The 23,113-nt window shown below is 42.7% G+C and overlaps 1 protein-coding gene across 1 annotated transcript in view; it reads left to right on the plus strand.

Moving 5' to 3' along the window:
- LOC115086982 (serine palmitoyltransferase 3-like) overlaps window positions 1–23,113 on the plus strand; it is a 189,075-nt gene that overhangs the window by 81,177 nt on the left and 84,785 nt on the right. Inside the window, exon 4 of the mRNA XM_029593552.1 lies at window positions 5,647–5,795. Within this exon, the coding sequence (XP_029449412.1) occupies window positions 5,647–5,795 (149 nt within the window). The remainder of the gene's footprint in view (window positions 1–5,646; window positions 5,796–23,113) is intronic.

The raw sequence follows: 23,113 nt of genomic DNA on the forward strand, positions 1-23,113 counted from the left end.
TATGTGCCTGTCTGGCCAACATTGGACACTGGTACCTGGGAAACATTTGGAATAAAATACAGGAGTACAATAGGTTCTATTCAGTAACTTAATCATAAGCTCTACTCTTCTAGCACATATAGAAATGTGGTGGGCAGATGTCCAAATAATTTTCCAAGCCCTGAAATCCAAGTCAACACCCAGGTCTTCATTCCATGCATTAATAAATCATGGGGTTTCTTTACTATATTTACTCTGAAGAATCTCCAGGTACCTCAGTGAGATACCTTTGACATAAGCATCTGGATAACTTACAAAATCCTCCAGACCATTCAACTGACGTAAAGGTTTGGTCAAGTCAAATTCCCCCAAAACACGCCTCAGTTGTAAATAAAAAGTGTGAGAATCTAGGGAAATAGCAAATTCTTCACATAAAGACTGAGAGGTAAGAAATCCCCCATCATCCCATAACTGAGCTATACAAACCAACCCCATATCTCTCCAAGATGGGAAAGAAGGGAGAAGTGCTGCTCATTGGAGATTTTAATCTGCCAGATGTAGACTGGAGTATCCCTTCTGCAGAATCTATGAGAAGTAGATTGATACTGGATGCCCTCCAAAGAGTTATGCTCAAATAAATGGTAATACATCCCATGAGGGTTAGTGTAATCCTGGACCTAGTGCTCACAAATGGGGATAATGTCTATAATGTCCGAACAGGAGCCTACCTGAGTACAAATGATCATCAGATGTATTGGTTTGATATTGTGAATAAGATACAAAGAAGTCACACAGACCTGAGTTTTGAATTTCAAATATAAGGACTTTGACAAAATGGGGGATGTACCTGAAGGAAGAACTAGAAGACTGGGAGAAAATGGGTGAGGTGGAACAACAGTGGGCTAAATTAAATGGAGCTATTACAAAGGCAACAAATCTATGTTAGAAAAGTTCAAGGAAAAAGAAACCAATTTGGTTCTCAAAGGAGGTGGCTGCGAAAATAAAGGCAAAAAGATCAGCATTCAAGAAGTATAAAGGATCCCTAAAAGAGGAATACAGGGATCAATACCTGGTGAAAATGAGGGAGACACAGAAAGAAATCAGAAAAGCAAAAGGTCAAGTGGCAGAAAGGATTGCCCAAGAGATAAAGAAAGGTAGCAAAACATTTTTCAGATATATAAGAGAAAGAAGGAAAGCCTGAAGTGGTATAGTAAAATTGAAAGATGACCAGGAGCAATGTGCCAAACAGACAAGAAAATGGCGGAAATATTAAACAAATTCTTCAGTTTTGTGTGTTCATTAAAGAAGACCCTGGAGAAGGACCATTGCTGGTTGACAAGACCGTAGAAGGGAATGGGCTAGATACAACTCCTTTTACAGAAACTTATGTATGGGAAGAGCTAGGAAAACTGAATGTGGACAAGTTCATGGGGCTGGATAAGGTACATCCCAGGATATTACGAGAACTCAGATGTCCTGGCGGTCTGCTAAATGACTTGTTCAATATATCCCTGGAAACGGGAGTGGTGCCGCAAGATTGGAAAAGATGGATTGTGGTCCCGCTTCATAAGAGTGGTAGCAGAGAGGAGGCTGGAAACTACAGGCTGGTTAGCCTCACTTCGGTGATGGGAAAATTAATGGAGATGCTGCTAAAAGAAAGGATACTGACTGAACTATCTACAATCCAGTAAGTTACTGGACCTGAGGCAGCATGGGTTCACCAGAGAAAAGGTCCTGTCAGACAAATCTGATTTTTTTTGATTGGGTGACTAGAGAATTGGATCAAGGAAGAGTGCTCAATGTCATCTTTTTGGAGGCTTGTGAACAGAATGAGAAGCTTCAGAATGAGTGCCAAGGTGGTGGAGTGGATTACAAACTGGTTGACTGATAGGACACAGCGTGTAATGGAAAATGGAACCTACTCTGAAGAGAAAGCCATGTTAAGTGGAGTGCCACAGGGATCAGTATTGGGATGGGTTCTGTTCAATATCTTTGTGAGCGACATTGCGGAAGGGATAGAAGGTAAAGTTTGTCTATTTGCGGATGATACCAAGATCTGCAACAGAGTAAACACTCCTGAAGGAGTAGAGAGAATGAAAAGGGATTTACGAAGACTTGAAGAGTGGTCAAAGATTTGACAGCTGGGATTCAATGCCAAGAAGTATAGAATCATGAATCTGGGATGCAGTAATCCAAAAGAGTGGTATGAGATGGTGTGGGGGTGGGGAGGCTGATGTGCATGGACCAAAAGCGGGATCTTGGGATGATATTTTCTAGCAATCTGAAGATGGCGATGCAGTGTGAGTAGCTAAAGTCAGAAGAATACTGGGCTGCATAGAGATAGGAATAACCAGTAAGAAAATGGAGGTGGCAGTGCCCTTGTACAGGTCCTTGGTGAAACCTCACCTGGAATATTGTGTTCAGTTCTGGAGCCCTTATCTCAAAAGGGATAGAGACAGGATGGAGGCCGTTGAGAGAAGAGCTACCAAAATGGTGTGGGGTCAGTATCAGAAAACCTATGAGGGAAGACTGAAGGATATGAATATGTATACTCTGAAAGAGAGGAGGCGCAGGGGTGATATGACACAGACCTTCAGGTACCTAAAAGGTTTTAAAGATGTGCAAATGTCAAACCTTTTCTGTTGGAAAGAAATCAGTAGAACTAGGGGATCACAAAATGAAACTCTAGGGAAGACGCCTCAGAACCAACGTCAGAAAATATTTCTTCATGGAGAGGGTAGTGGATACCTGAAATGCCCTTCTGGAGGAGGTGGTGAAAACCAAAACAGTGAAAGAATTCAAAAGGGCATGGGATAAATATTGTAGAACTCTAAAGGCTAAAGGATGGAAATGAAGAAAAGAGTGCATGGAGGAATTTGATGGTACGGCAGTTATTACCCTTAACCAATAAGCCTTGATACTGTTGATGCAACTCCATCATTGCTCTCTGTTTCAACGGCAGGGGGAAAAGAAGAATTGGATTCATTCAGCAACTGAGGGCCCCAACTTTTATGCCTGGGGAAACAAATATGGGGGTAATTTGCTGATGCGACAGTTACTGCCCTTGGGGGTCGATTTTATAACATGCATAAAATGGTGCTGTCCCGGCCCAAGCAGACCCTGACCCCCACCCACCCCTTTGGAGAGGCCCGGCACTTCGGCGCACGGCTGGGCCTATTGTAAAATGCGCACGCTGTGCACAAGGCCCGACCACACATGTAAATCCCAAAATTTACATACATATAACCCATTTAAAATGTACTTGTTAACCAATAAGATTGATTCTTTGATGCAACTCAAATATTGCTCTCTGCTTCAACAACAAGGCATAATAGGGAATTGGATTCAACAATAATCAACAAGGGCTAGTGTGGGAAACTGATAAGCACAGGGGTAACGGGGAATTGGATTCAGACAGCCTTGACTTTTATGGTCTGAGAAACAGATCATGGAGTAACCTACCTGGCACAGCACAAACTATCATAAGTTTACTGGGGAGACTGGATAGACCATTTGGTCCTTTTCTGCCGTCATTTCAATGTTTCTATGTTTATGTTTCAAACCTTAAATGCTGGTGAGAACTTGCAGTCTGAAACGGTTGGGTTTTCATAAATAGGAGTAACAGGAGATGTAGTTTCAGTGTCCATGCCCAAAAATGTTAACACCTGCCTCCAAATTTGCATCATGTGAGCCAACAGAGGACTATTCCTGCACACTCTTCTACTATTAGGGGAATCGCGAGGCAGGAAAGTAAGTGTCACCAAATTGACCACCTCAGCCTGAATCCTCTCCAGCATAAGCCAAGCTTCATCTCAGGAGGTTAACTATGCTTTCAAAAAATAAGTCTGGCTGCCCAATATTATATGTGAAGATTAGGTAGAGCCATACCACCCTCATTTTTGGGCAGCCAAAGGTGACTTAACTTTATTCTGGCCCGTCGGCCCTGCCATATAAATTTGGACATGCATTTATTTAGATCATTAAACACACTGACTGGAATCTAGCAGGGAATATGCTGGCAACAGATTAATTTTAAGATCATCAGGTACTCCCGTGCTAACATATTTTGTTTCAGCTGGCTTATTAATGGGGCATAATTCTGAACATATGATTCCTAGAAACAAAAATCCCCAAGTATTTAAAACCATTTGCCATCACTTTAAATTCAGAAAGACTTTCTAGGACCTCTGTATTTGGATCAATCAGAAACAACTCTGATTTATCAAAATTGATTTTATATCTGGACATGTTCCCATATTTGAGAAGAAGAGGTAGAGGGGTTGGGCTAGTGTGTTTTTCCCTTTTGGTCGATGAGGTTTTTCCCACCTCTCCTCACATTGTAGCCAGGGATGCAGGAGCGTGATTCCTGTTCTCAATCATCAGAGCTTTCCCCTGGAGAGATCACATCAGGAGGTTGGGAGAGAAGAAGGAAAAGATCTTGGAGAGCCACAACTGGATCTCCACCCTTGGGACAGGACACAGGTTGGGAAGAAGAAAGATCTGGACATTTGGACCTAAGGTGGGATTTTTCCTTGGGGTTCCCTTCACACATAGGAATTCTGTGCAAGATTGGGGCAACTTACACCCTCTGTACAGAAGTGACAAGTTGAAATCCTAGAGTTTGCAATAAAGGACAACTACACAGAGAAAGAAGATACAGGGTTCCAAGTGTGATTTCCCCAGTGAAAGTGCAGACTGTATAAAGGACAGTATGAATTGATTGGACATTTATTTAAGTTAAAAATCAGTACTATTATTTTGAACACCAGACTGTGTTCTATCTGTCCTTGCATCACTTCATCACATAAAGGGATAAAGAATCATCATCACACACAGGGAAGGAACTGTCACACTAGTGTCTGAGCCAAGAAGGTCAGCCTTCGACCCCATAGAAAAGAATCCACTGCTTAGGATCTGCAGTTAGGAGAAAATATGCCTGTGAAGATAGCCCTGAGAGAGAAATATTTTTAAGGCCCTGGGGAAGACAGCAAAACCCTGGGAAATGGGTTACAGGGGTATGATGTAGAAGAATAAGAAGGTGGAAGGATGGAAGAAAAAGAAAAGGAGTGAAAAAGTAAGAGAGGAAAATGCAATGGAGGGGTAGGGGAGAGAGCTGAAAGATGTGAGAAAAGTTAGAAGGAGAAGAGGAGATGGCAACAGAGGGATGAAAGCTGAGAAGAAGAAGATGGAGAGAATGAGGGAGAAACGAGCTTAGGTCCCTGCTGGCAGTAGCAGACGGTGACAGAGCTTGGGTAGAAACGGCACAAGATTGGGCCTCCTTCTCTCCTCCCTTGCAACAGCCATGCACATGCCTTGGAAAAAATTAGAGGGAACATCAGTGATGTCTGAGGCTCCCTCTCCCCCAGGGGATGTGTGCCCAGGCAGTATCCCACATCTGGCCAAGCAGAGGACGTGAGCTGGGTCTGTACACAGCACTTTCAATGAGTCACTGGGCCTGGCCCCAATTCCTTTCCCAAGGGGTGTGTGTGTGTGTATAGGATTAAGATTGCAATGCATCCTACAAAGAGAAGGCATTGCTGAAGAGAAAAGTAAATAAATGGGTAGAGTTGAGAAAATAAATACAGGAAAATGACAGAATTTTTACTGAATAATTTATAACATTCAAAGGGGTAAACTAATGTCTCTTAATTTTGGCTTTTCTTAAAGGTACACAGGTCAGGCTATCAAAGATGTAATCAATATGGGCTCTTACAATTACCTGGGCTTTGCAGAAAATAGTCCTGGCTCGCTGAAGACGGTGATGGAGGTGTTGAAGAACTATGGGATGGGTGTGTGCAGCACCAGGCAGGAAATGGGTAGGTAGAGTGGACAGTAACATTTGCTTCTGTATTGTTGAGCAATCCATGCTGTGAATTACAGAAATCTACAGAAAGAGGAGATTGAAGAGTATAGCCTAAAAATTCAATGATATCAGTTGCTTTACATATTATTGTCTCTAAACCTGTCCCTGGCATTGAGCAGGACTTGTTCTGCCCGGGAGGAGAACTTGGATTCAGCAGCTCGGTTTCCGCTTCCCTTGCCTATGCATAGTGTGTCACGCCCACCAGACATCATCTGCCACCCTCATACAAAGGGCCCGAGCCATCTAAGCATGAACCAAAGGCAAGTGCTCCTTAGCATGCCCGTTGGCAAGCCCCAAAGGGGATGTCTTTGGTGAGCAGATAGTGGCTTGAGCTGATTGTGAAGATGTATTGTGTGAGAAAGTTGCCATCTTCCCCCGGCTCTTCTATTCCATATAATATGGGCAGAGGGTATTATACTCGAAGAAGGGATAGGGGTCAGGTACAATAGGCGAGAATAAGTGCTTGTACAGGTGGCAAGGTCTCATGCTCATTGCCATCTGGGTGTTAATTAGGTAAAGTGCATGTTAACAAATGCTCATTCAGTTAATAAATGTTCCATTATCTTTGACCTGATTGAAGATCAAAAGCCAGATTTAGTAATCAACATGGAGACCTGGCTACCAGAGAGAGGGAGTGGCTTTATCACAGCTTTCTCCTTTAGGTTATAACATTGTTTGTTTTTCATTCTCAGGTCAGGAAAAGGGATGGGAGGAGTTGCTGTAATTTTTTAAACAGATTGTTGTGTATCTAAATTTGATATAAATTTGCCTATGGAGTATGAGGAGCTGTTTGTACGGTGTGGGTTGGCAGAAGCAGTTCAGGTATTGGCAGTGTGTTGCCCCCTAATATGGTTGCTTCACTAAAATTGCCTAATTTGATTGTGACAGGGGATGTTAATGTACACATAGATAAGGATTATGTGATAGCACAGATCATTTTAACTTTTTTGGCAGACACTGATTTATTTAATATCATTTTTGGCCCTAGACAAGTGGGTGGGTATTCATTAGATCTAGTTTTGGGATCTGGAACAGTGAGGAATAAATGTGGTTTAAAATCTATAGGCTCGCAGAGGGTACCTGAGAGTGGCCACAGAGCTGGAGGGAGGGAAGTGAAAAGATGAAAAACTAGAGGAAATATAAATGTGATTGCTTTCAATGATCCACTGGAGACTTTAGTGCAGATAGGGGATGAAGATTATTAATGGATCATTAATGGAGGGTATTTCCCTCCTAAATTAGGTAGTTCAGTGGTGACTCCAATCCTGAAGAAATCTACATTGGATGCTTCACAGTATAGCAGTTATCAACCAGTTGTTGGCATTTCTAGAAAAAGCGATAACTGGACAACTTACTTCTTACTTGGAAGAAAATGAGAGTGGATGAATTTCGGGGCAAGGGGGCAGTTAAGGCAGGTCATAGCAATAAATTGAATACAATATTATACAGGAAAAATCATTGTAAAGAGAGTCCTACCAATAAAGACACAAAGTCAGAAGCAAAGAAGAAAAATAATATCCCTCTGCTTGGAAAAAATGTATAGAGGAGAGATGTTACTGGTTGACCAGTACCTCAAAGGGTAGGGGATATAAAAACTGAGAAAAATTCAAAATTTCAAAATCTCAAGCTGAAATATGCTGCACTAACAGAAGAAGATCTTATCTTTTTATACAATAATAAACTGAAAATAGCAGCAGAAGCACAAAAGCTGTGGAGATATGAAGAACATAGAAAGGGGAAACATCAAAATAAAATATTGAGACAGAATCCAAAGCAATTCTATAGGGAACTGGGGACGACCATAAGTGCAGTTAGAACACCACAAACTAAAGCTGAAACAGTGTTGTGTCCGTCGGTTCCCGATGCCCTCTCTCCGCCCCCCTTACCTCTTTGGTGCCTCCCTCTTCGTCCGCCGGAAGATTGGCTGCCACGGCATCCTTCTGCTGAGGCCCTCCGGCGTCCCCGGATCGGCTAGACGCTGCAAACCACCATGTTTCCTGGAGGCCTAGGGGCGTGTGCGCGACGCGGCCCCGACTAAAGTACCGGCGATGGCACGAACCTCGGGGGCGTCCCCCGAAGATGACGTCACCCGCGACGGATATATAAGGTCTTGGAATTTGCTAACAGATCGAGTTAGCAAGGAATGATTATGGACTCGCTTCGACTCCTAAGCTACTCTGCCTCCTTGGACTTATTAGGGGTACCTGCTCCTCGGGGGCCTCGCTCTCTTCTTTGTTTTTCAGGTGACAGCTGGAACCGATACTCGCTCCTCGAGGGCCCTCTTTCCCAGACTTACTCAATACTCTCTTCTGCCTGGAAGTCATTACTGCCAACTATTTCAGTGAGTTACCATCGCTCTCTCAGAGCTTTCCCTGGAACCAGGTACTCACTTCTCGAGGGCCTATACTTTCCAGCTCCTGGGCTTCTATGAGACATTGTGTGAGTGTTACCATCTGGTTCAGTACATGAACTCTGCATACCCTGCCTACTCACCTTATTTCAGTTTCTCTACAGCTCAGCCTCCAGGGATCGCTGTTCCAGTATCTGAGGGACTGCAGCCCAGCCGGGCATTCCAGCTCACTACTGCCACATCTGGTGGTTCAGTATACTGTCTAATAAAAGAACTAGTGTGTGTCTGTCTCCATACTCTGAGCCTGACCGTGGTCCCTCTCGGGATCTCTCCCCCCCCCCCCCCGGGGGGCGTGGTCATCTGCCACCGGTCCAAGGATCCACCCACAACTCTCCTAAATAACTACAGATTGCTAACTCCTTGCAACAGGTCAATAACAAACAGAAGAGCTCTGGAGATATTTAAATGAGAATTCTGTAGAGTATAAAAGAGAAACAAATGTCTATGCAGCTTACAGGATAGTATGGAAAGGTCAGACATCAAAACTATGGAATGGCCTGAAGTAACAATGAGAGAGCTGGAAGCCAGGTTATAAAAAAAAAAAAAAAAAAAAAAGGTTCCCCAAATTGGAACAACCCTGGCCCTGATGGTGTGCTCAGTTTTTGGCTCAAGCAGTTACATATAGTAAATTGCAAGAATAAGCTGATTAGACAACCAGAATTAACACCACAATGGTTAATTAACAGGAAGAACACTTCTTCTTCCCAAGGAAGATCTAAGCAACATCCCAAAAATTATCGACCAATGACGTGCCTACCTATAATTTACAAGCTGTTCATTGTAATAAATGTAGATAGAATATGTGATCACACATATTTGAATAAAATCATGGCAATAAACAGGCAACAAAAGAGGAGCCTGTGGAACCAAGGACCAGTTGACGCTGAATAAAGTCATCGTGACCAGTTATAAGACGTCGAAATTCCAGTATAGCATGGATAGATTATAAAAAAGCTTTTGATTGTATCTCACACTTTTGGATAATAAATTGCCTTAGAATGTACAGAGTGAATCCTGGATTGTTTGAGTATATCAAGTTTGTCATGAAAATGTGGCAGAAAGCACGGCAGCTGAATTATGAACAAGTATAATGTATTATTCCTAATATCAAAATCCAGCAAGGAATATCTCAGGGAGATTCCCTTTTACAGCTCTTGCTTTACCTGGCACTAAATCCATTGAGGATTCTTATTAATTCTTTTTGGGCTATGGATTTCACCTTAATTCCGGAGACACCAGCGATCCACAGATATCATACCTACTGTTTATGGATGACTTAAGATTTACAGCACCTGTGCTTATCATTTAGCCAAACTGCTCAGAGTAGTGAAGAGTTTCTTGGATGACATCAGGATTATACTCAGCCTGGATAGATGTGCTAAGGCAACATTCTATAAGGAAAAATTAAGCAAAACTGCAAGTGTCTCTCTAATTGAGGAATGTAGCATAAAAAAAACTTAAAAAGGAAGGAACATACGGTGCTTTAACAACACGAAATAAAATGCAAGCTATTAATCAACTTGCAGTTCCTGCACTCTTCTGTTGTTTTGGAATTGTAGACTGGCCAGATAAAGATCTTAAGCAGTCGGATTCACAAATAAGAAAACTTCTCCATGTCTCTCAAATAATCTGTAAGAATCCGTGTATGCCAAGATTGTACATTCCAAGAGCTGAAGGTGGTATGGACCTGATACAAATAGAACATCAATTCTATATGTATAAATCTAAGCCTTCAAGCATACCTAGCAACAGCATCAACAGATTCAAATATTCAAATTGCTGAGGTATGAAAGTAAATGGTCAAAATCGGTCTTCATACTTATGCTTGGATGATTGTTTTAGCATGTGGAAGGAATGAGTGAGAATCTACCAGCACATAAGGGGAAAGAAGCAGTGGAATTTGCAAAAATCTCTTTAAAGAATCCGACCAGGAAAACAAATTGACAAAAGAATAAATAGAGAAGGAAATACAGAGTTGCTTCAGAAACCCCATGTGGATCAAACCTGACTTATATATGACTAAAGAGAGGTGAGCTTATACCTGAAAATGAGATGCTAATAATTGCAGCACAGGATAGTGGATTACAGACAAGATGAAGAAAATGGAAGAACAGATATATGCAGGTTCTGTAAAATGGAATCATTAGAAGAGAGGTTCACAAGAGATATAATAATTACATCTCCCTGACGCAGCATTGGTGAAACGTTGTCAACGTCGGCATGTTACTGGCAGCCGTCATTAGTACCAGCTGAACTGGTTTTTTGTTTTTTTTTTAATCGTCGACATTTTGCAAACAAAAGGAACAAAAGATTCTCATGAAAATCTCCATATGACATAAGTACAAAATAATCTTTATTTTTCTAACGGGCGAATATGTTGCTATGAACAAGATGAAAGTATGTGTTATACATAAGGATCGTAATTCTGAGTCTGGTTTATCTTTAAAGCTGTTGTAAATTGAATGTTATGCTCAGGCTTGTGAACCCTTGGCCGACGGGAGGATGGTATACCGTCCAGATTATCCGTAGGTTCTCTCGTCGGGTGGCAAGGCAGAGCAGGAGGCGGGACCGGCTGGCCCTGGGCACTAGAGACTGCTGCGACTGTGGAGGCGGATGAAGAGCCGGGAAGAGGAGCTGCGTCTTCACCCCTGGAAGTCTGTGGAGCCCGTAGGGACTCAGACCGCTGTGACTTAGGTGGACCTTTGAGAGGTCAGGTGACAGTGCAAGGGCTGACTGGAGCTTCACCCTGGAAGCCCGCGGTCCCCCCGGGAGGAGCCTGTAGGGACCCGGGCTGCTGGGACTTAGGTGGGCCCTTGGAGACGGTAGTCTTGAAGGAGTCCTAGGTCGGGTACCAGAGGGTCGTCGCTTGCCTGTCCGAAGTCGAATGCCAGAGAATCACCACTTGCCAATCCGAAGTCAGGAACCAGAGAATCACCGTAAGCCAAGATGAAGCAGGAACCAGAAGCCAAGCTCAAGGAACTCACTGAAGCAAACAGACTAGACAGCGATCGAAGACGTTGCCAAGTTGAGGAATGAGCAGAGGAAGTCTCCTTTTATACTTCCTCTGCTCTAGCTCATAGGGAACAGCTGAGCCTCGTGCCTAAAGATGGCGGTGGCCATCTTGGATTTTGTCCCGCGGAGGAGAGACACCACTGGACGCCGCAAGGGGGGAGCAGGATGACTCCCCCTGCAGCGAGCAGCTCGGGAGGCCGCGCGGGAGCGACGGCCTGAATTGGAGCCCTCCCCCGGGGCTCCCGCGGCGAAGGAACACCACAGATAAGGTAGGGGGCCGTGGTCGTGGCGCCCCACGACCGCGGAACACAACATTGAAGGATTCATATACAGTATTCAATATAAGGAAATAGAAAACCAGCAAAGAAATTTTAACAAAATTAAAAAAGTTTTCGGATAAATAAAAATGGAATAAAATAGTGAGAGGTTTTGTTTAGGCATGGGTCCTTATTCTGTGCAGGCAGTTTAAGCAGGAATCCCACCTCTGACACCATTTATAAAACCATGGGAGCAGCCTGTGGCTTGAGGAATGTGCCAGAGGACAGAGGAGTCTGGTCTCCAGCTATTTCTTAACAAAAACTTGTATTATTTTCACAAAAGAAGCAGAAAAAGAACTGCTTACCTCAGCAGTCTTGAAAATAAAGCTATAGCAATTAAACATAAGCAGTTTTGGCATATACTTGGCTTCATTCTCCTACCTAGGGTCTCTCTGTTCTCTCCTAGGCCTGCCTTCTTATCCCCCTGCTGAAATAAATGTTCTTGAATTAAGAATCCCTTCTGGGAATTGCTTAGAGAAATGCTTTGGGACCAAGATTCCATTTTGAGAATTGCATTAAGGTGGACCAGGCCAGGTACCTGGAGCCGGTCCCTTAAGGTATTCTGGGACTCTCTCATATGCACTCCTTCACAAGGCCTTTAAACAGAAAACAATAATAAGGTAGCACAGCTTATCCAGTAGAAATTGTAAACATTTTAACATCACTGTACCATAAAAGCACTGGGATCACAACCCTGAGGAAACTGTAGAGAATGAAGAAGTTGTGATCACCTGGAACATTTCTATTCCAGCAGATAAAAGCTTGATGCAAGAAAACCAGATATTGTGGTAAAGAAGAAAAGCACAAGAACAGCATTGCTGATAGAAATGGTAATACCAAGCTACTATTCTGAGGATCATATGGAGAAAGAGAAGATTCTCAAGTATCAAATGATGCAGTCAGAGACCAAGAAAATGTGGCTGAAAGATACAGAAAGTTTCAGTTGTATCAGGCGTCATTGGCCTGATTAAAAATAACATCCAGGCACATCTAGACGTATTGCCTGTGCATATAACACCCTATGAACTCCAGAAGGAAGCTCTGTAACACAATGCAAGTATTAAGAAGGGCATTGGCAATAAATCTGAGAGATCAACATTGTACTCAACATACCCTGGATTATGAGAGTTGCTCACGTCTGTCAGGGAATGCACTAAATTAACTCATTTGGAGATATCACCCGCAGGTCATAGCACTGAGATCATTTTGGTGTCTGAGTGATGGCGACATATGCAGAGTGGATGGGGGGGAACTTTCCTGGACCTTTCTTGTGCTTTTGATTGTGGTGTTTTCTATTCTGCCACAAAGTTGTAAATCAATTGGTTTTCGGGCTAGAATAGCCTCCTTTTTGAAGGAAAGATCCACTCAGTTGTATGTCAAGGGGGTTTTATCTTCTGTCCCGATGAACACGTGTCAGGTTCCTCAAGAGTCCCGTCTCTTCCCTCTGCTGTTTAACATATTTATGCAGCCACTAGAATTACTGTTCTCTTCTGTTGGAATGTGGTGTTATCTTTATGCAAATGATGTGTCATTGGGGAAGGATGTGACTGGAGTGCTTCAGGAATTTAATAGTAAGTTAGTGGTGGTTATAGATTGGCTATAACAAAGTAAAGGGCTTCATTTACTAAGCATTTTCCCCATAGACTGAATGGGAGAAAAGCTTTAGTAAATCAGACTGCAAGTTAATTTTGAATTCTGCAAAGACTGAGGTCCATAGATTAGGATAGGTTTGGGGAGAGCAGTGGTGCCTTCATAATTGAAGGTAGAAACAGATAATGTAAAATCTTCTGAGATGATATTTGATCTGAGTATAAATTTTAATACAAATTCAGTCAGGAAACATGTCCAGGACTATTCAGGTTACCTTTTTTTAAAGTTGCAGAGGGTGAGGAAGATCTGTCCATATTTGGATCAGAATTTGTGTAAGGTAGTGGTCCATTTGCTAGTGTTTCTCAAGTGAATTACTGTAATGTCCTGTGTATGGGCCTTTCACAGTAGCTTACATGCAGGCTACAAGTGGCTCAAAATACAGGGGCTTTAGTGGTCCTGGAATGTCCCAGACAGACATCATCGAAGTGGACCCTCAGTGTATTGCATTGACTTCCAGTGGTAGCACATGCTTAAGTTAAGGTATTGTTTCTGGTGTTCAGAGTGATGAGAAGAAATGGCCCTCTTTATTTACTGGATTAACTTGAGTGGTATTACCCCAATGAAATTTAAGATCAAATAGGAAGCACTACTCAAGGTTCCTTCTTTAAAGGGATGTGGAATAAGCAGGTTAGGGCCAGGGGATTCTCTGTCTGTTATGACTGTCGCTGCCCGACGTCTCCACTCCACCCTCCTTTCCTCTAGGGCGATTCCTCCCACGGTTGACGAACGTTTGGCTGCCGTGGCGTTTGCCTGCCATCCTCTCTGGCATCCTCGGTCCGGCTTGGGCGCTGCCTCCCGCCATGCTGTCCAGCTGCCTTAGGGCGCGCGTGCCGCGCGGCCCTGCTTCAAATACTTTCTTTGGCGCGAACCTCAGGGGCGTCCCCCTGTGATGAAGTCACGCATCCCAGATACAAAAGGCTACTGCTAGCTAATCGAGTTAGCAAGGTTCAGGTATTCATACTGGTGAACTCCTTACGGATGGGATTCATCTCTGTACCTAGCTACTCTGCCTCTCCATTATTGGACTTACTCTATTTGGGTACCCGCTCCTTGGGGGCCTCTCTCTTCTCTTTCAGGTCACTGTCTGAAACCGGTACTCGCTCCTCGAGGGCCCATGTTCCCGCACTCGCTGCCTGGACTTCACTTCTGCCTGGAAGATACCGCTGCCTACACCATCAGTGGGTTACTATCTACTTCTCTTTCAGAGCTGTTCCCTGGAACCAGGTACTCACTCCTCGAGGGCCTCTCTCTACTCCAGCTCCTGTGATTCCTACCAAGAGGAACCGCTGTGTGAATACTCAACCAACGAGGCTCTATTCCAGAACCCTGCATATACTTCATTGTACTCACTGTCTCAGTTTCTCTTCACTACAGCACAGCCATTGTGGGATCACTGTTCCCAAGCCCTGAAGGACTACACGCCCAGCCGGGCTTCATCTCTGGTCACTACTGCCACTTCTGGTGGCTCCTCAATACTGTTAATAAAAGATCTATCTGTGTTGTGTGTCCTAAAGCTGAGCCTGGCCTGTGGCTCCTCACGGGACTTCCCCCCCCCCCCCCTGGGCGTGGTCAGCAGCCACAGTGTCCAAGGGTCCATCCAAAACCTTACAAACAATAACACTGTCTCTGCTCCCAATGTGTTGAATAAGTTTCCAGCGAAGATTAGGCAACAGAACTACCTTGTATTCAGGACAAACCTGAAAACTTGTCTTTTCCCTGGGGTGAACATTAAGTTGGAAAGTTGGCGTTCCTGAGGTTAGGCAATATTGAAACTTACACGAACTCTGGTTGGCTCACTACTCATCTCCCCTCCATCCCACCTTCCTCCATTTTTATACACAATGCCTTTTCTCCTTGTTGTAAAGCCGAAGATTCTTCACAACAATATGCACTCTTCACACTACCCTCCTTACTCATCTTCCTATCTCCTGTCTAATCTGGTGCCAATCTCTTTATTGTATCATCATTGCCTGGCACCTTCCCCTCAAATTTCAAGCATGCTTGTATTATACTTTAAAAAATTATCACTGCTCCTTCCTCCCCCCTCCAGCCACTGCCCACACTTCTCTCCTTTTTACATCCAAGCTTATCCGGTGTCTGTCTACAGCCATAAATCATCACATTCCTCCCTGCTTACTTTCTACTTGATTATCTTACAAACTGATTTCTGCTCTTACTCCTCTAAAATTGTCCTTGCTAAACCCTCCAGTGACCATTTCCTTGCTAAATTACATTAGCTTCTGTCTATTTACTTCCATTTCTTGACACGTAATGAGCACGTTTGATCATGGGGGTGGGGGGCGGAGAGGAGAGTAGGGCAAGCAGACGTGCTCCTTTTGACTTCTGACGTCTCTGTACTACTGTCTAGATCAGTGATGGCGAATTCCAGTCCTCGAGTGCCACAAACAGGCCAGCTTTTCAGGATATCCACAATGAATATGCATGAGATAGATTTGCATACAATGGAGGCAGTGCATGCAAATCTTTCTCATGCATATTCATTGTAAATACCCTGAAAACCTGGCCTGTTTGTGGCGCTCGAGGACTGGAGTTTGCCATCACTGGTCTAGTCTTTCCTAAATACTATAATTCATGCAAATATGTAAATTCAGTACTGAATAGGAAAGTGAACATTTATTTTTGAGCTCGCAGCAAGTTCGTGAATCTTTGTGATCAGCAAAACTGTTAAAATTGTACCTACTCACTTCTACTAAACCCCGGTGAAATCCATATTGAGAAAGCCAGTAAACAGAAAAGCTTTCTGGCTAAAGTTGCCAGGATAACTTTAGCTGAATATTCAGTGGAGCTCACCTGGATAAGTGTTCTGCTGAATATACCCGGATAAAGTTATCTGGATAACTTTAAGATAGGGACTAGTCTGACCAGACTTAGCTGCCTGGTAAAAGTGAAAACACTCCCCAGGAATGTTCCCATTGGCACCCCCTTTTTACCCAAGTGCATTTTGTGTGAGCATGGAGTTGCCCACTCAAATTTTAGCCAGGGAGCGAGGGGAAATATTTATATCTTGGGTTTAGTCCAGCTAACTCCAAAAATGAGCTAGATAAACCCTTTGAATATCAATATCAGTGTGTGTGCAGCGTATTCTAATTGAGAACAGGACAGGAAAAAAATCAGTTGTACTGGCTAAAGCTACTAGTAAACTAAAGGGACTAAAACCATGTTATGAAAACCTGGGACAGCAAGATTTTTTTATCTTTTTGAAATAGCATATGCAGGATTCTTGAGAGCTATGTGCTGCATGTCATATTGTGAAAGATCGTATTGACTCACAGTTTATGAAAATGATATTGGTTTATGTGATCTGCAGTGCCTTAGTTTGTATGCTGTTCTGTTTACTTGGATGTTACCCATTCAGGAGCATTATTTATTTATTGATTGATTGATGTTATATACTGTCGTTTGGTAGAACCATCACAACGGTTTCCATTGTTGCAATTAGCATTCTGTTTGAATAGTTTTTACAGTTCCCATAGTCAATATTGGTAAGAACATGTGTCAACTTCAAACCTGCTGTAATAGGGCTGAGCTTTGATTCCAGAGTGCAACTTCTCTGGTTGACTAGTGCCATTGTCCAATGGCAACACCTAGTGGCCATAGGCAGGTTGCACATGCAGAAGAAGCTGCAGTTTGTGGCCCCTCACCCAGGACGTCCTACAACAGTGGCTGGGCTAGATAGGAGGGAGAGGATATAACACAGGGGGTGGGGAACCCCCAGGTACTTCTGAGTTAAAGGTTTAGGGCATTATAGCCCCAGTAAAGGTTGGTTCTAATGGAGCTGGGATCCCAAAAGAGCAGGTGGAAATTGCTGGACAAAAAATAAAACAGACCAAAAACCCCAGTGCATATTCCACTCACAGGCATGGAAGATAGTTACCGTAAGCAGAATTTAATTCCTCCCCCCCATGCTTATATTCATTTGTTCTCATCTTATTTGTTTATAGTTCTGTTTATGTTTATCTAGATTCATATTTACACGAACAGGAATATATATATATATTTTTATTATTTATAATCCGCCTTCCATAACACTTCAAAGCGGTTTACAGTTAGGTTCTCTAGGTATTTCACGGTCCCCAAAGGACTTATAATCTAAGGGCCTCATTTTCTAAGCATGTTTCCATAGGCATAGAATGGGAGGAAAGCCTTAGTAAATCCGGCCTGAAGTTTGTTCCTGAGGGTGGAAGGTGAAGTTTTGTGCCTAAGGTCACAAGGATGTTAGCAGGGACTGTGTACTGTTAACCATTTTATTCAAATTCCCAGTAAAACCCATGTAACACCCCCCCCCCCCCCCCCAACCCTGGTTCTATGGTGATGATGCACACAATGAGTACTAGGTCTGTCCTGGACTCCCTCTCGTACAACCACGATGCAGGTTCCCCGCTTGGGAGGGGGGGGGGAGGGTAAATCTCCAAGACCCTAGGCATTATGTATACTGTGATCTCCTAAATGCCAATAAAGAAGCTGGACCATGTGGTGGTGTTCCAGCATAAAACTTCACTAACGTAGTTGTTTAACCTGAATAATATGGCACTTGATAAACGTTTCTCTGATGATATCCGTAATACACCAGAAAGCAGTAGCTCTGTGAAACTTGTGGTCCCTTCGTCTTTCCCTCAGGGTCCTTCCTTTCTCCTTGGATGGAACATGAAGTTGCCTTTAGGGATTCCCCTGAATTATCTGGGATCCCCTGCTTGATCTTGAACTCTTCAGTTCTCTCCTCTCTCTCTTGTACCTTATGGGCATATCTGCAGTGGTTTGCTTTAAAAGAGCACCAGGGTGGTGGTTTATTTCCTTCTCTCTCTCCTGCCTGTTATGGTATCAGCTGGATATCTAATCCTTTTATTTATTTATTTATTTATTTCTTTTATATAGCGACGTTCGATCGAGATATCACATCGGTTTCCAGATAACTAAAAGAATAGGGTAGAAACAGCCCTATTTTACATTATAACATTGTAATAAATATAATAAATTATAACATTGTAATAAATATAACGAATTAGAACAGAAATAACAGGATTACATAGAACATTTGAATATAGTATATAACATATGTACAAAATGACTTGTTGATGAGGATAATTTATGGTTAAGGATAGCAGGGAGGGTTGAAGGGGGGAGGAGGGGGGGGATAGGTGGGAGGAAGGTAGTGCAAGGGAGGGAAGATGGTGATGCGAGATGATTGTGTAGGGGGCGTGGTGGTAATCCTTCAACCAAACTGGCAGCAGAATCCCTCAGAACAAAGGAGATCCAAATGACTTAAAAGAACAATCCTCAACTCTTCACTCCTCTCTCTCTCTCTCTCTCTCTCTCTGGGGTAGGAAGGATGGATAAACTTTCCTCCCAACAAAATTCACATAAAGAATAAACCACTCAAAAGAACAAAAAGAGATAAGCTAACAGCTGCTGGATATATATCGGAAATAAATCTCTGACTGACGCTCCCTAGCCAAGGCTATGGGCCTGAACTATACAAACTTAAGGGAACTTAAAGGAGAAGTTCCTACCCTCTCATGTCCCTGTTAAAAATCCACACAGTGAATAGAAGTCACTTGCTAATATTCAAGCAGGAATAAACGATTGTAGCAACCTCCAGTGGGGGGTGCTGTGGCATAGATGGTACATTTCTCTGCTGTAGTGGTTCTCAAACATTTTCCCGTCATGACACACCTGATGGACATTGCTGACATGCGTAAAACACTGGTTAGTACAAACTATGGCTGAAATTTAAAAAAAAAGCTTCTAAGTATTACTTTTTACTTTCCCTTGTGACATTCTTAACAATAAGAGTTTGCGGTCTAAACAGAAATTACATCATTTTTGTACAAGCTAATACAATGTGCCTATGAATCAGTAAATTCCTACCACCAGTGATGGGTGGGGTTATACAGAAAACCCTGCAAAAAAAATTAAAAATAAAAATCCATGTAGAGACCCCCAGGTCTCTACCAGATGGCCCTAGGTATTTCCAGCTTAGTAGGAGATACCATTCCTGTGCATCATATCCCCTTGAGGCTGGCTGTGAATGGTAGCTCCTTAGTTCACTTGGGGGTGGCTAGTGGTCTAGAGTAGTGGTCCCCAATCCTGTCCTGGGGTACCACCAGCCAGTCGGGTTTTCAGGATATCCACAATGGCTGAAAATGGACCTCTAAGTATCCCCCATAATAATTTTTGAATCATTTCATTCAAATTTCTGCTATAGATAGTACAGCACATAACGCCAGGACAGAGTTTTCATGAGCTCTGTCCAAGCCCTCCCCTTCGACACATACTTAAAATTGTTCTTTGTTTTTTTTTGTTGTTTTTTTTTTTAACTTAGTTCCCTATAGGAAAGCAAACCAGATCAGTTTAGTGGAAGTCTTAGGGAGATCAGAGCACATTGTGATGCTATTGAGCATCTGTAAAGCTTTCCTGCCATTGGTTAGTGCTTCTAGGACCCAGCTCAAATAGTGCAAAATATGGTACCATACCACTCAAGTCAACTCTTTCTAAAGGAGAACTTGAAATCTCAGGGAGGTCAAAGCACATTATGATGTCATCAAAGATTTGTAGGGGGTAATTTTCAAAGACTTACATGGGGTAAAATCGATATTTATGCACATAAATAGCCTCTGTGCAGAGTAAGCAAAGTTTCAGAAGGGCGGGATTATGAATGTACTGTCGCTGTCGTGCAGAAAAGTATGGGCATAAAAAGAGGGCATTCCAAGGTGAAAGTACATGCTCATTTAAGTATTTTATAAATGGAGTACATGCATACATCATCAAACATGCGTGCATGCTTTTGCATGTGCTAATTAAGTCACAGATTTTGAATCTGGCTTCTCTTTTGACTGCGTTCTGGAGCAAGTGGGGAGAGTGTAGGTGAACTGGTAAAGATCTGGTCAACTGGTGGAGTCTTGGATGTATGTGCACAAATATTTTCATAAGCGAAATACAAGCATATATCAGCCAAATTTATAAAATACTTGCCTTCCCGCATAAACTGAGGATTATTATGCACATATGTTACAATTATGTAATACATAAAATATATGCACATACTTTTATAAAATAAATGTATAAACTGTGGATCCTTGAATTATAAAAAAATGTGCATACACTGAAACATGCACATATATTCGGAATGTGATATACAGTATAGGCACACCTACTTATTCGTGAATGTGCTGAGTATGCAGTTCTAAAAAAAAGAAAAAAAAAGTGAAGTTCAGATGTGTGTGCAAAATTCAAGACCAAGAAGCCTGAACTCAGTGGCTTCAAGGTTTGTATGTCTGCTACAGATATACATACCATCTGCTATCGCTGCCTGGGCCCAGACAATGATTTCTACAGTTGCTACAGCTAGATGTCTTCTAGAGTGCGGGAGCACCACAACTGGAAGATGGAGGCTTTAAGGAGGGTGCCAATGGGTAACAGCCCCAAGCTTCAGTGCAGGGCTGAACTGGAGCAAGGCATCATCGGATGCTCTTCCCCATCTTGACCCCGTATGCAAGGGAAAGCACCCCTTACCCTGTAGAGCTGGGTTCTGTATCAACCTCAAGTCAGGGGTTGAGCATGGTGTGGAGGCCTATAGCACCGGATAAGGCACCAAGCAGAGCACCCAAACAACATGAGGGACCTTCTTTAGAGCTGTCCACCTGCTAGCCAAAATAAAAGTCAACGCCATTGCTACAGGACTCCACCAAGGCAGAGATAGTTTCACTGGCACAGTTCCCTTTGTTTTTTATGGCACAGAAGATTGCCATGGCACCAGGTCATTTCTTGCACCTAGATTTGGGGCCAACCAAAGTACTGTCCATGTCCTTGGAATGGAGCTCACATTCTAAGGCACAGTTGTCTCGCTTAGCGCAGCATGACAAAGAGCCATTAGTTGTATTGGAGTGGAGCACATCAGTACATAAACCCAGGTGAGCTGTTGCTGAGGTTATGGTGTGGCGGGGAGCACAGCTGGCACCATCCATGAACTAGGGCACCATTCAAATGGAAATGTTGATGCAACTGGCATGGCACACTTCAGAGCTGGCTGCTGCCGGTGCATATAAAGCTGCCATGGTGCAGAGTTCTTTTACAGCTATACAGAATACCCTCAATGATAATAAACTGATCTAGGTGTCTGAAAATGATGCCTCTCCATCTCTAGTGCAAAGGGTTTTCCAGCCAGAGGTCCCAGCTGTCAGAGCTAGTGAAGAATATTTTTGCCTCCTTAAACCCTGGAGACCAGAGAGGAAATTGAAACCTCTCCTTTCCAAGATAGAGGAATTTTTCCCACATAGTAGACCCACTTAAGATCCTACACTGGTGTGCCTCTCCATAAGACCTCCCAGAATTAGTAAATACTTATCACAAGGGAAGAAGTAGACTCCATTCATTCTGAGTTCTTATCAGATATTTCACTGCAAAATAGCAGAAGTCTCCTCCTTAGTTGCCTTTCTCTGGAGAATCTCTTCTACAAGTTCTTGAATAAGCTGGCAAAGACACCTGCTATCAGTTTTAGAGAAGAAAAAGATCATTCAATGTCCTAGTTAACCCAATGAGAAACAGATGTTGTAATTCATATATCCATCTCTGTTCCCATCAAGTTAAAAATTCAGATGATGATAGATCAGTGACAGAATAGGATTTCTCATACCAGTTTGATACTAAAGGTACTTCCTATCTGGTCAATTGGATACATCAATAATACTCAAAAATGTGGATTTTTAGTGGGTGAATTGCTTACCTACGTACAATGATGGGCATGGGCATAAAATAATATATACAACTCCAGAGGTGGTACAATCAGAGAGATGTTTCAGAGAGTACAATTTTCCAGTACATGGGTGCCAAAAAGTAGACAAAGAAAGAGATAGAAGACAGGCCTGGGTAATGACCGCAGGAGCAATATCCTGGAACAGACATAGAGGCCACCAATGAGGGGATGTAACTTAAAGGAAACTAAACTTTCTCTTAGATTTCTACCTCAATGAAAGGCAAAATGAGGCAAATGTTGGAAAGTAGAATGAGGTGATAACATAAGCCAGTAATGATGGATAATTGAGCATATTTGGCTAACCCTGCTTGAAAATGGTACCACATGAGTGAGGCAATCCAAAGTGTCTACAGGGTATGTAGTAAAAAGCAAATCAAGATTTATGTAGGGTGCTCGTTTATTCATTTAACTATCCACTGCGAATAGTCTCTAGAACAAAATTGAGCGAACATACCTTTAGATTGTATTATAAAGTCCATATGAGAGAAACATAGGCGACTTTGAGCAATAACAAGTATGTCCAAACATGACACCTGTGACCGATACATAGTATATTCAAACTGTAAGTTTTCATCACAACTGGTTTATCAATTGAAAAACATAAAAAACTGGATGTCTGTACCTGTCCATATCAGAAAACCGTCAATATAGCGAAGTCAGAGTGATAAGTTTCCAAAAGGGGGCTGGATAAACCCAGGTGGATTCAAACTGAGCTATGTAAAGACATGCAAAATCGGGGGCCATAGTGGCCCCATTGCAGTCCCCTTGATTTGTTCATAGAAAACACCTTGAAAACAGAAAAAGAATCAGGGAAATCTTGGTCAAGTCGACAAGAAATGAAATAAGAACCCTAGAACCTGTTGACTTCTGTCCAAGGACCAGTTGTATCAAGGATATAGCTCTGTCATTGGGGATATTTGTATACAAAGAAACAATGTCCATGGTAACTAAAAAGAAGGGTAAGCTGGGAGGAGTCATATTGTAATATAGTAATCAAATGGCCTGAATCTCAGTTTTATGAAGGACTTAGTGGGACAGAAGTTTGGAGAAATTTGTTGACAAATTTGGAAAGTGGTTCAAGAAGAGACCCTAATACAATCAAATGATGCAGA

The sequence above is a fragment of the Rhinatrema bivittatum genome, chromosome 3 (genome assembly GCF_901001135.1).
Source record: "Rhinatrema bivittatum chromosome 3, aRhiBiv1.1, whole genome shotgun sequence".
Classification (NCBI taxonomy): domain Eukaryota; kingdom Metazoa; phylum Chordata; class Amphibia; order Gymnophiona; family Rhinatrematidae; genus Rhinatrema; species Rhinatrema bivittatum.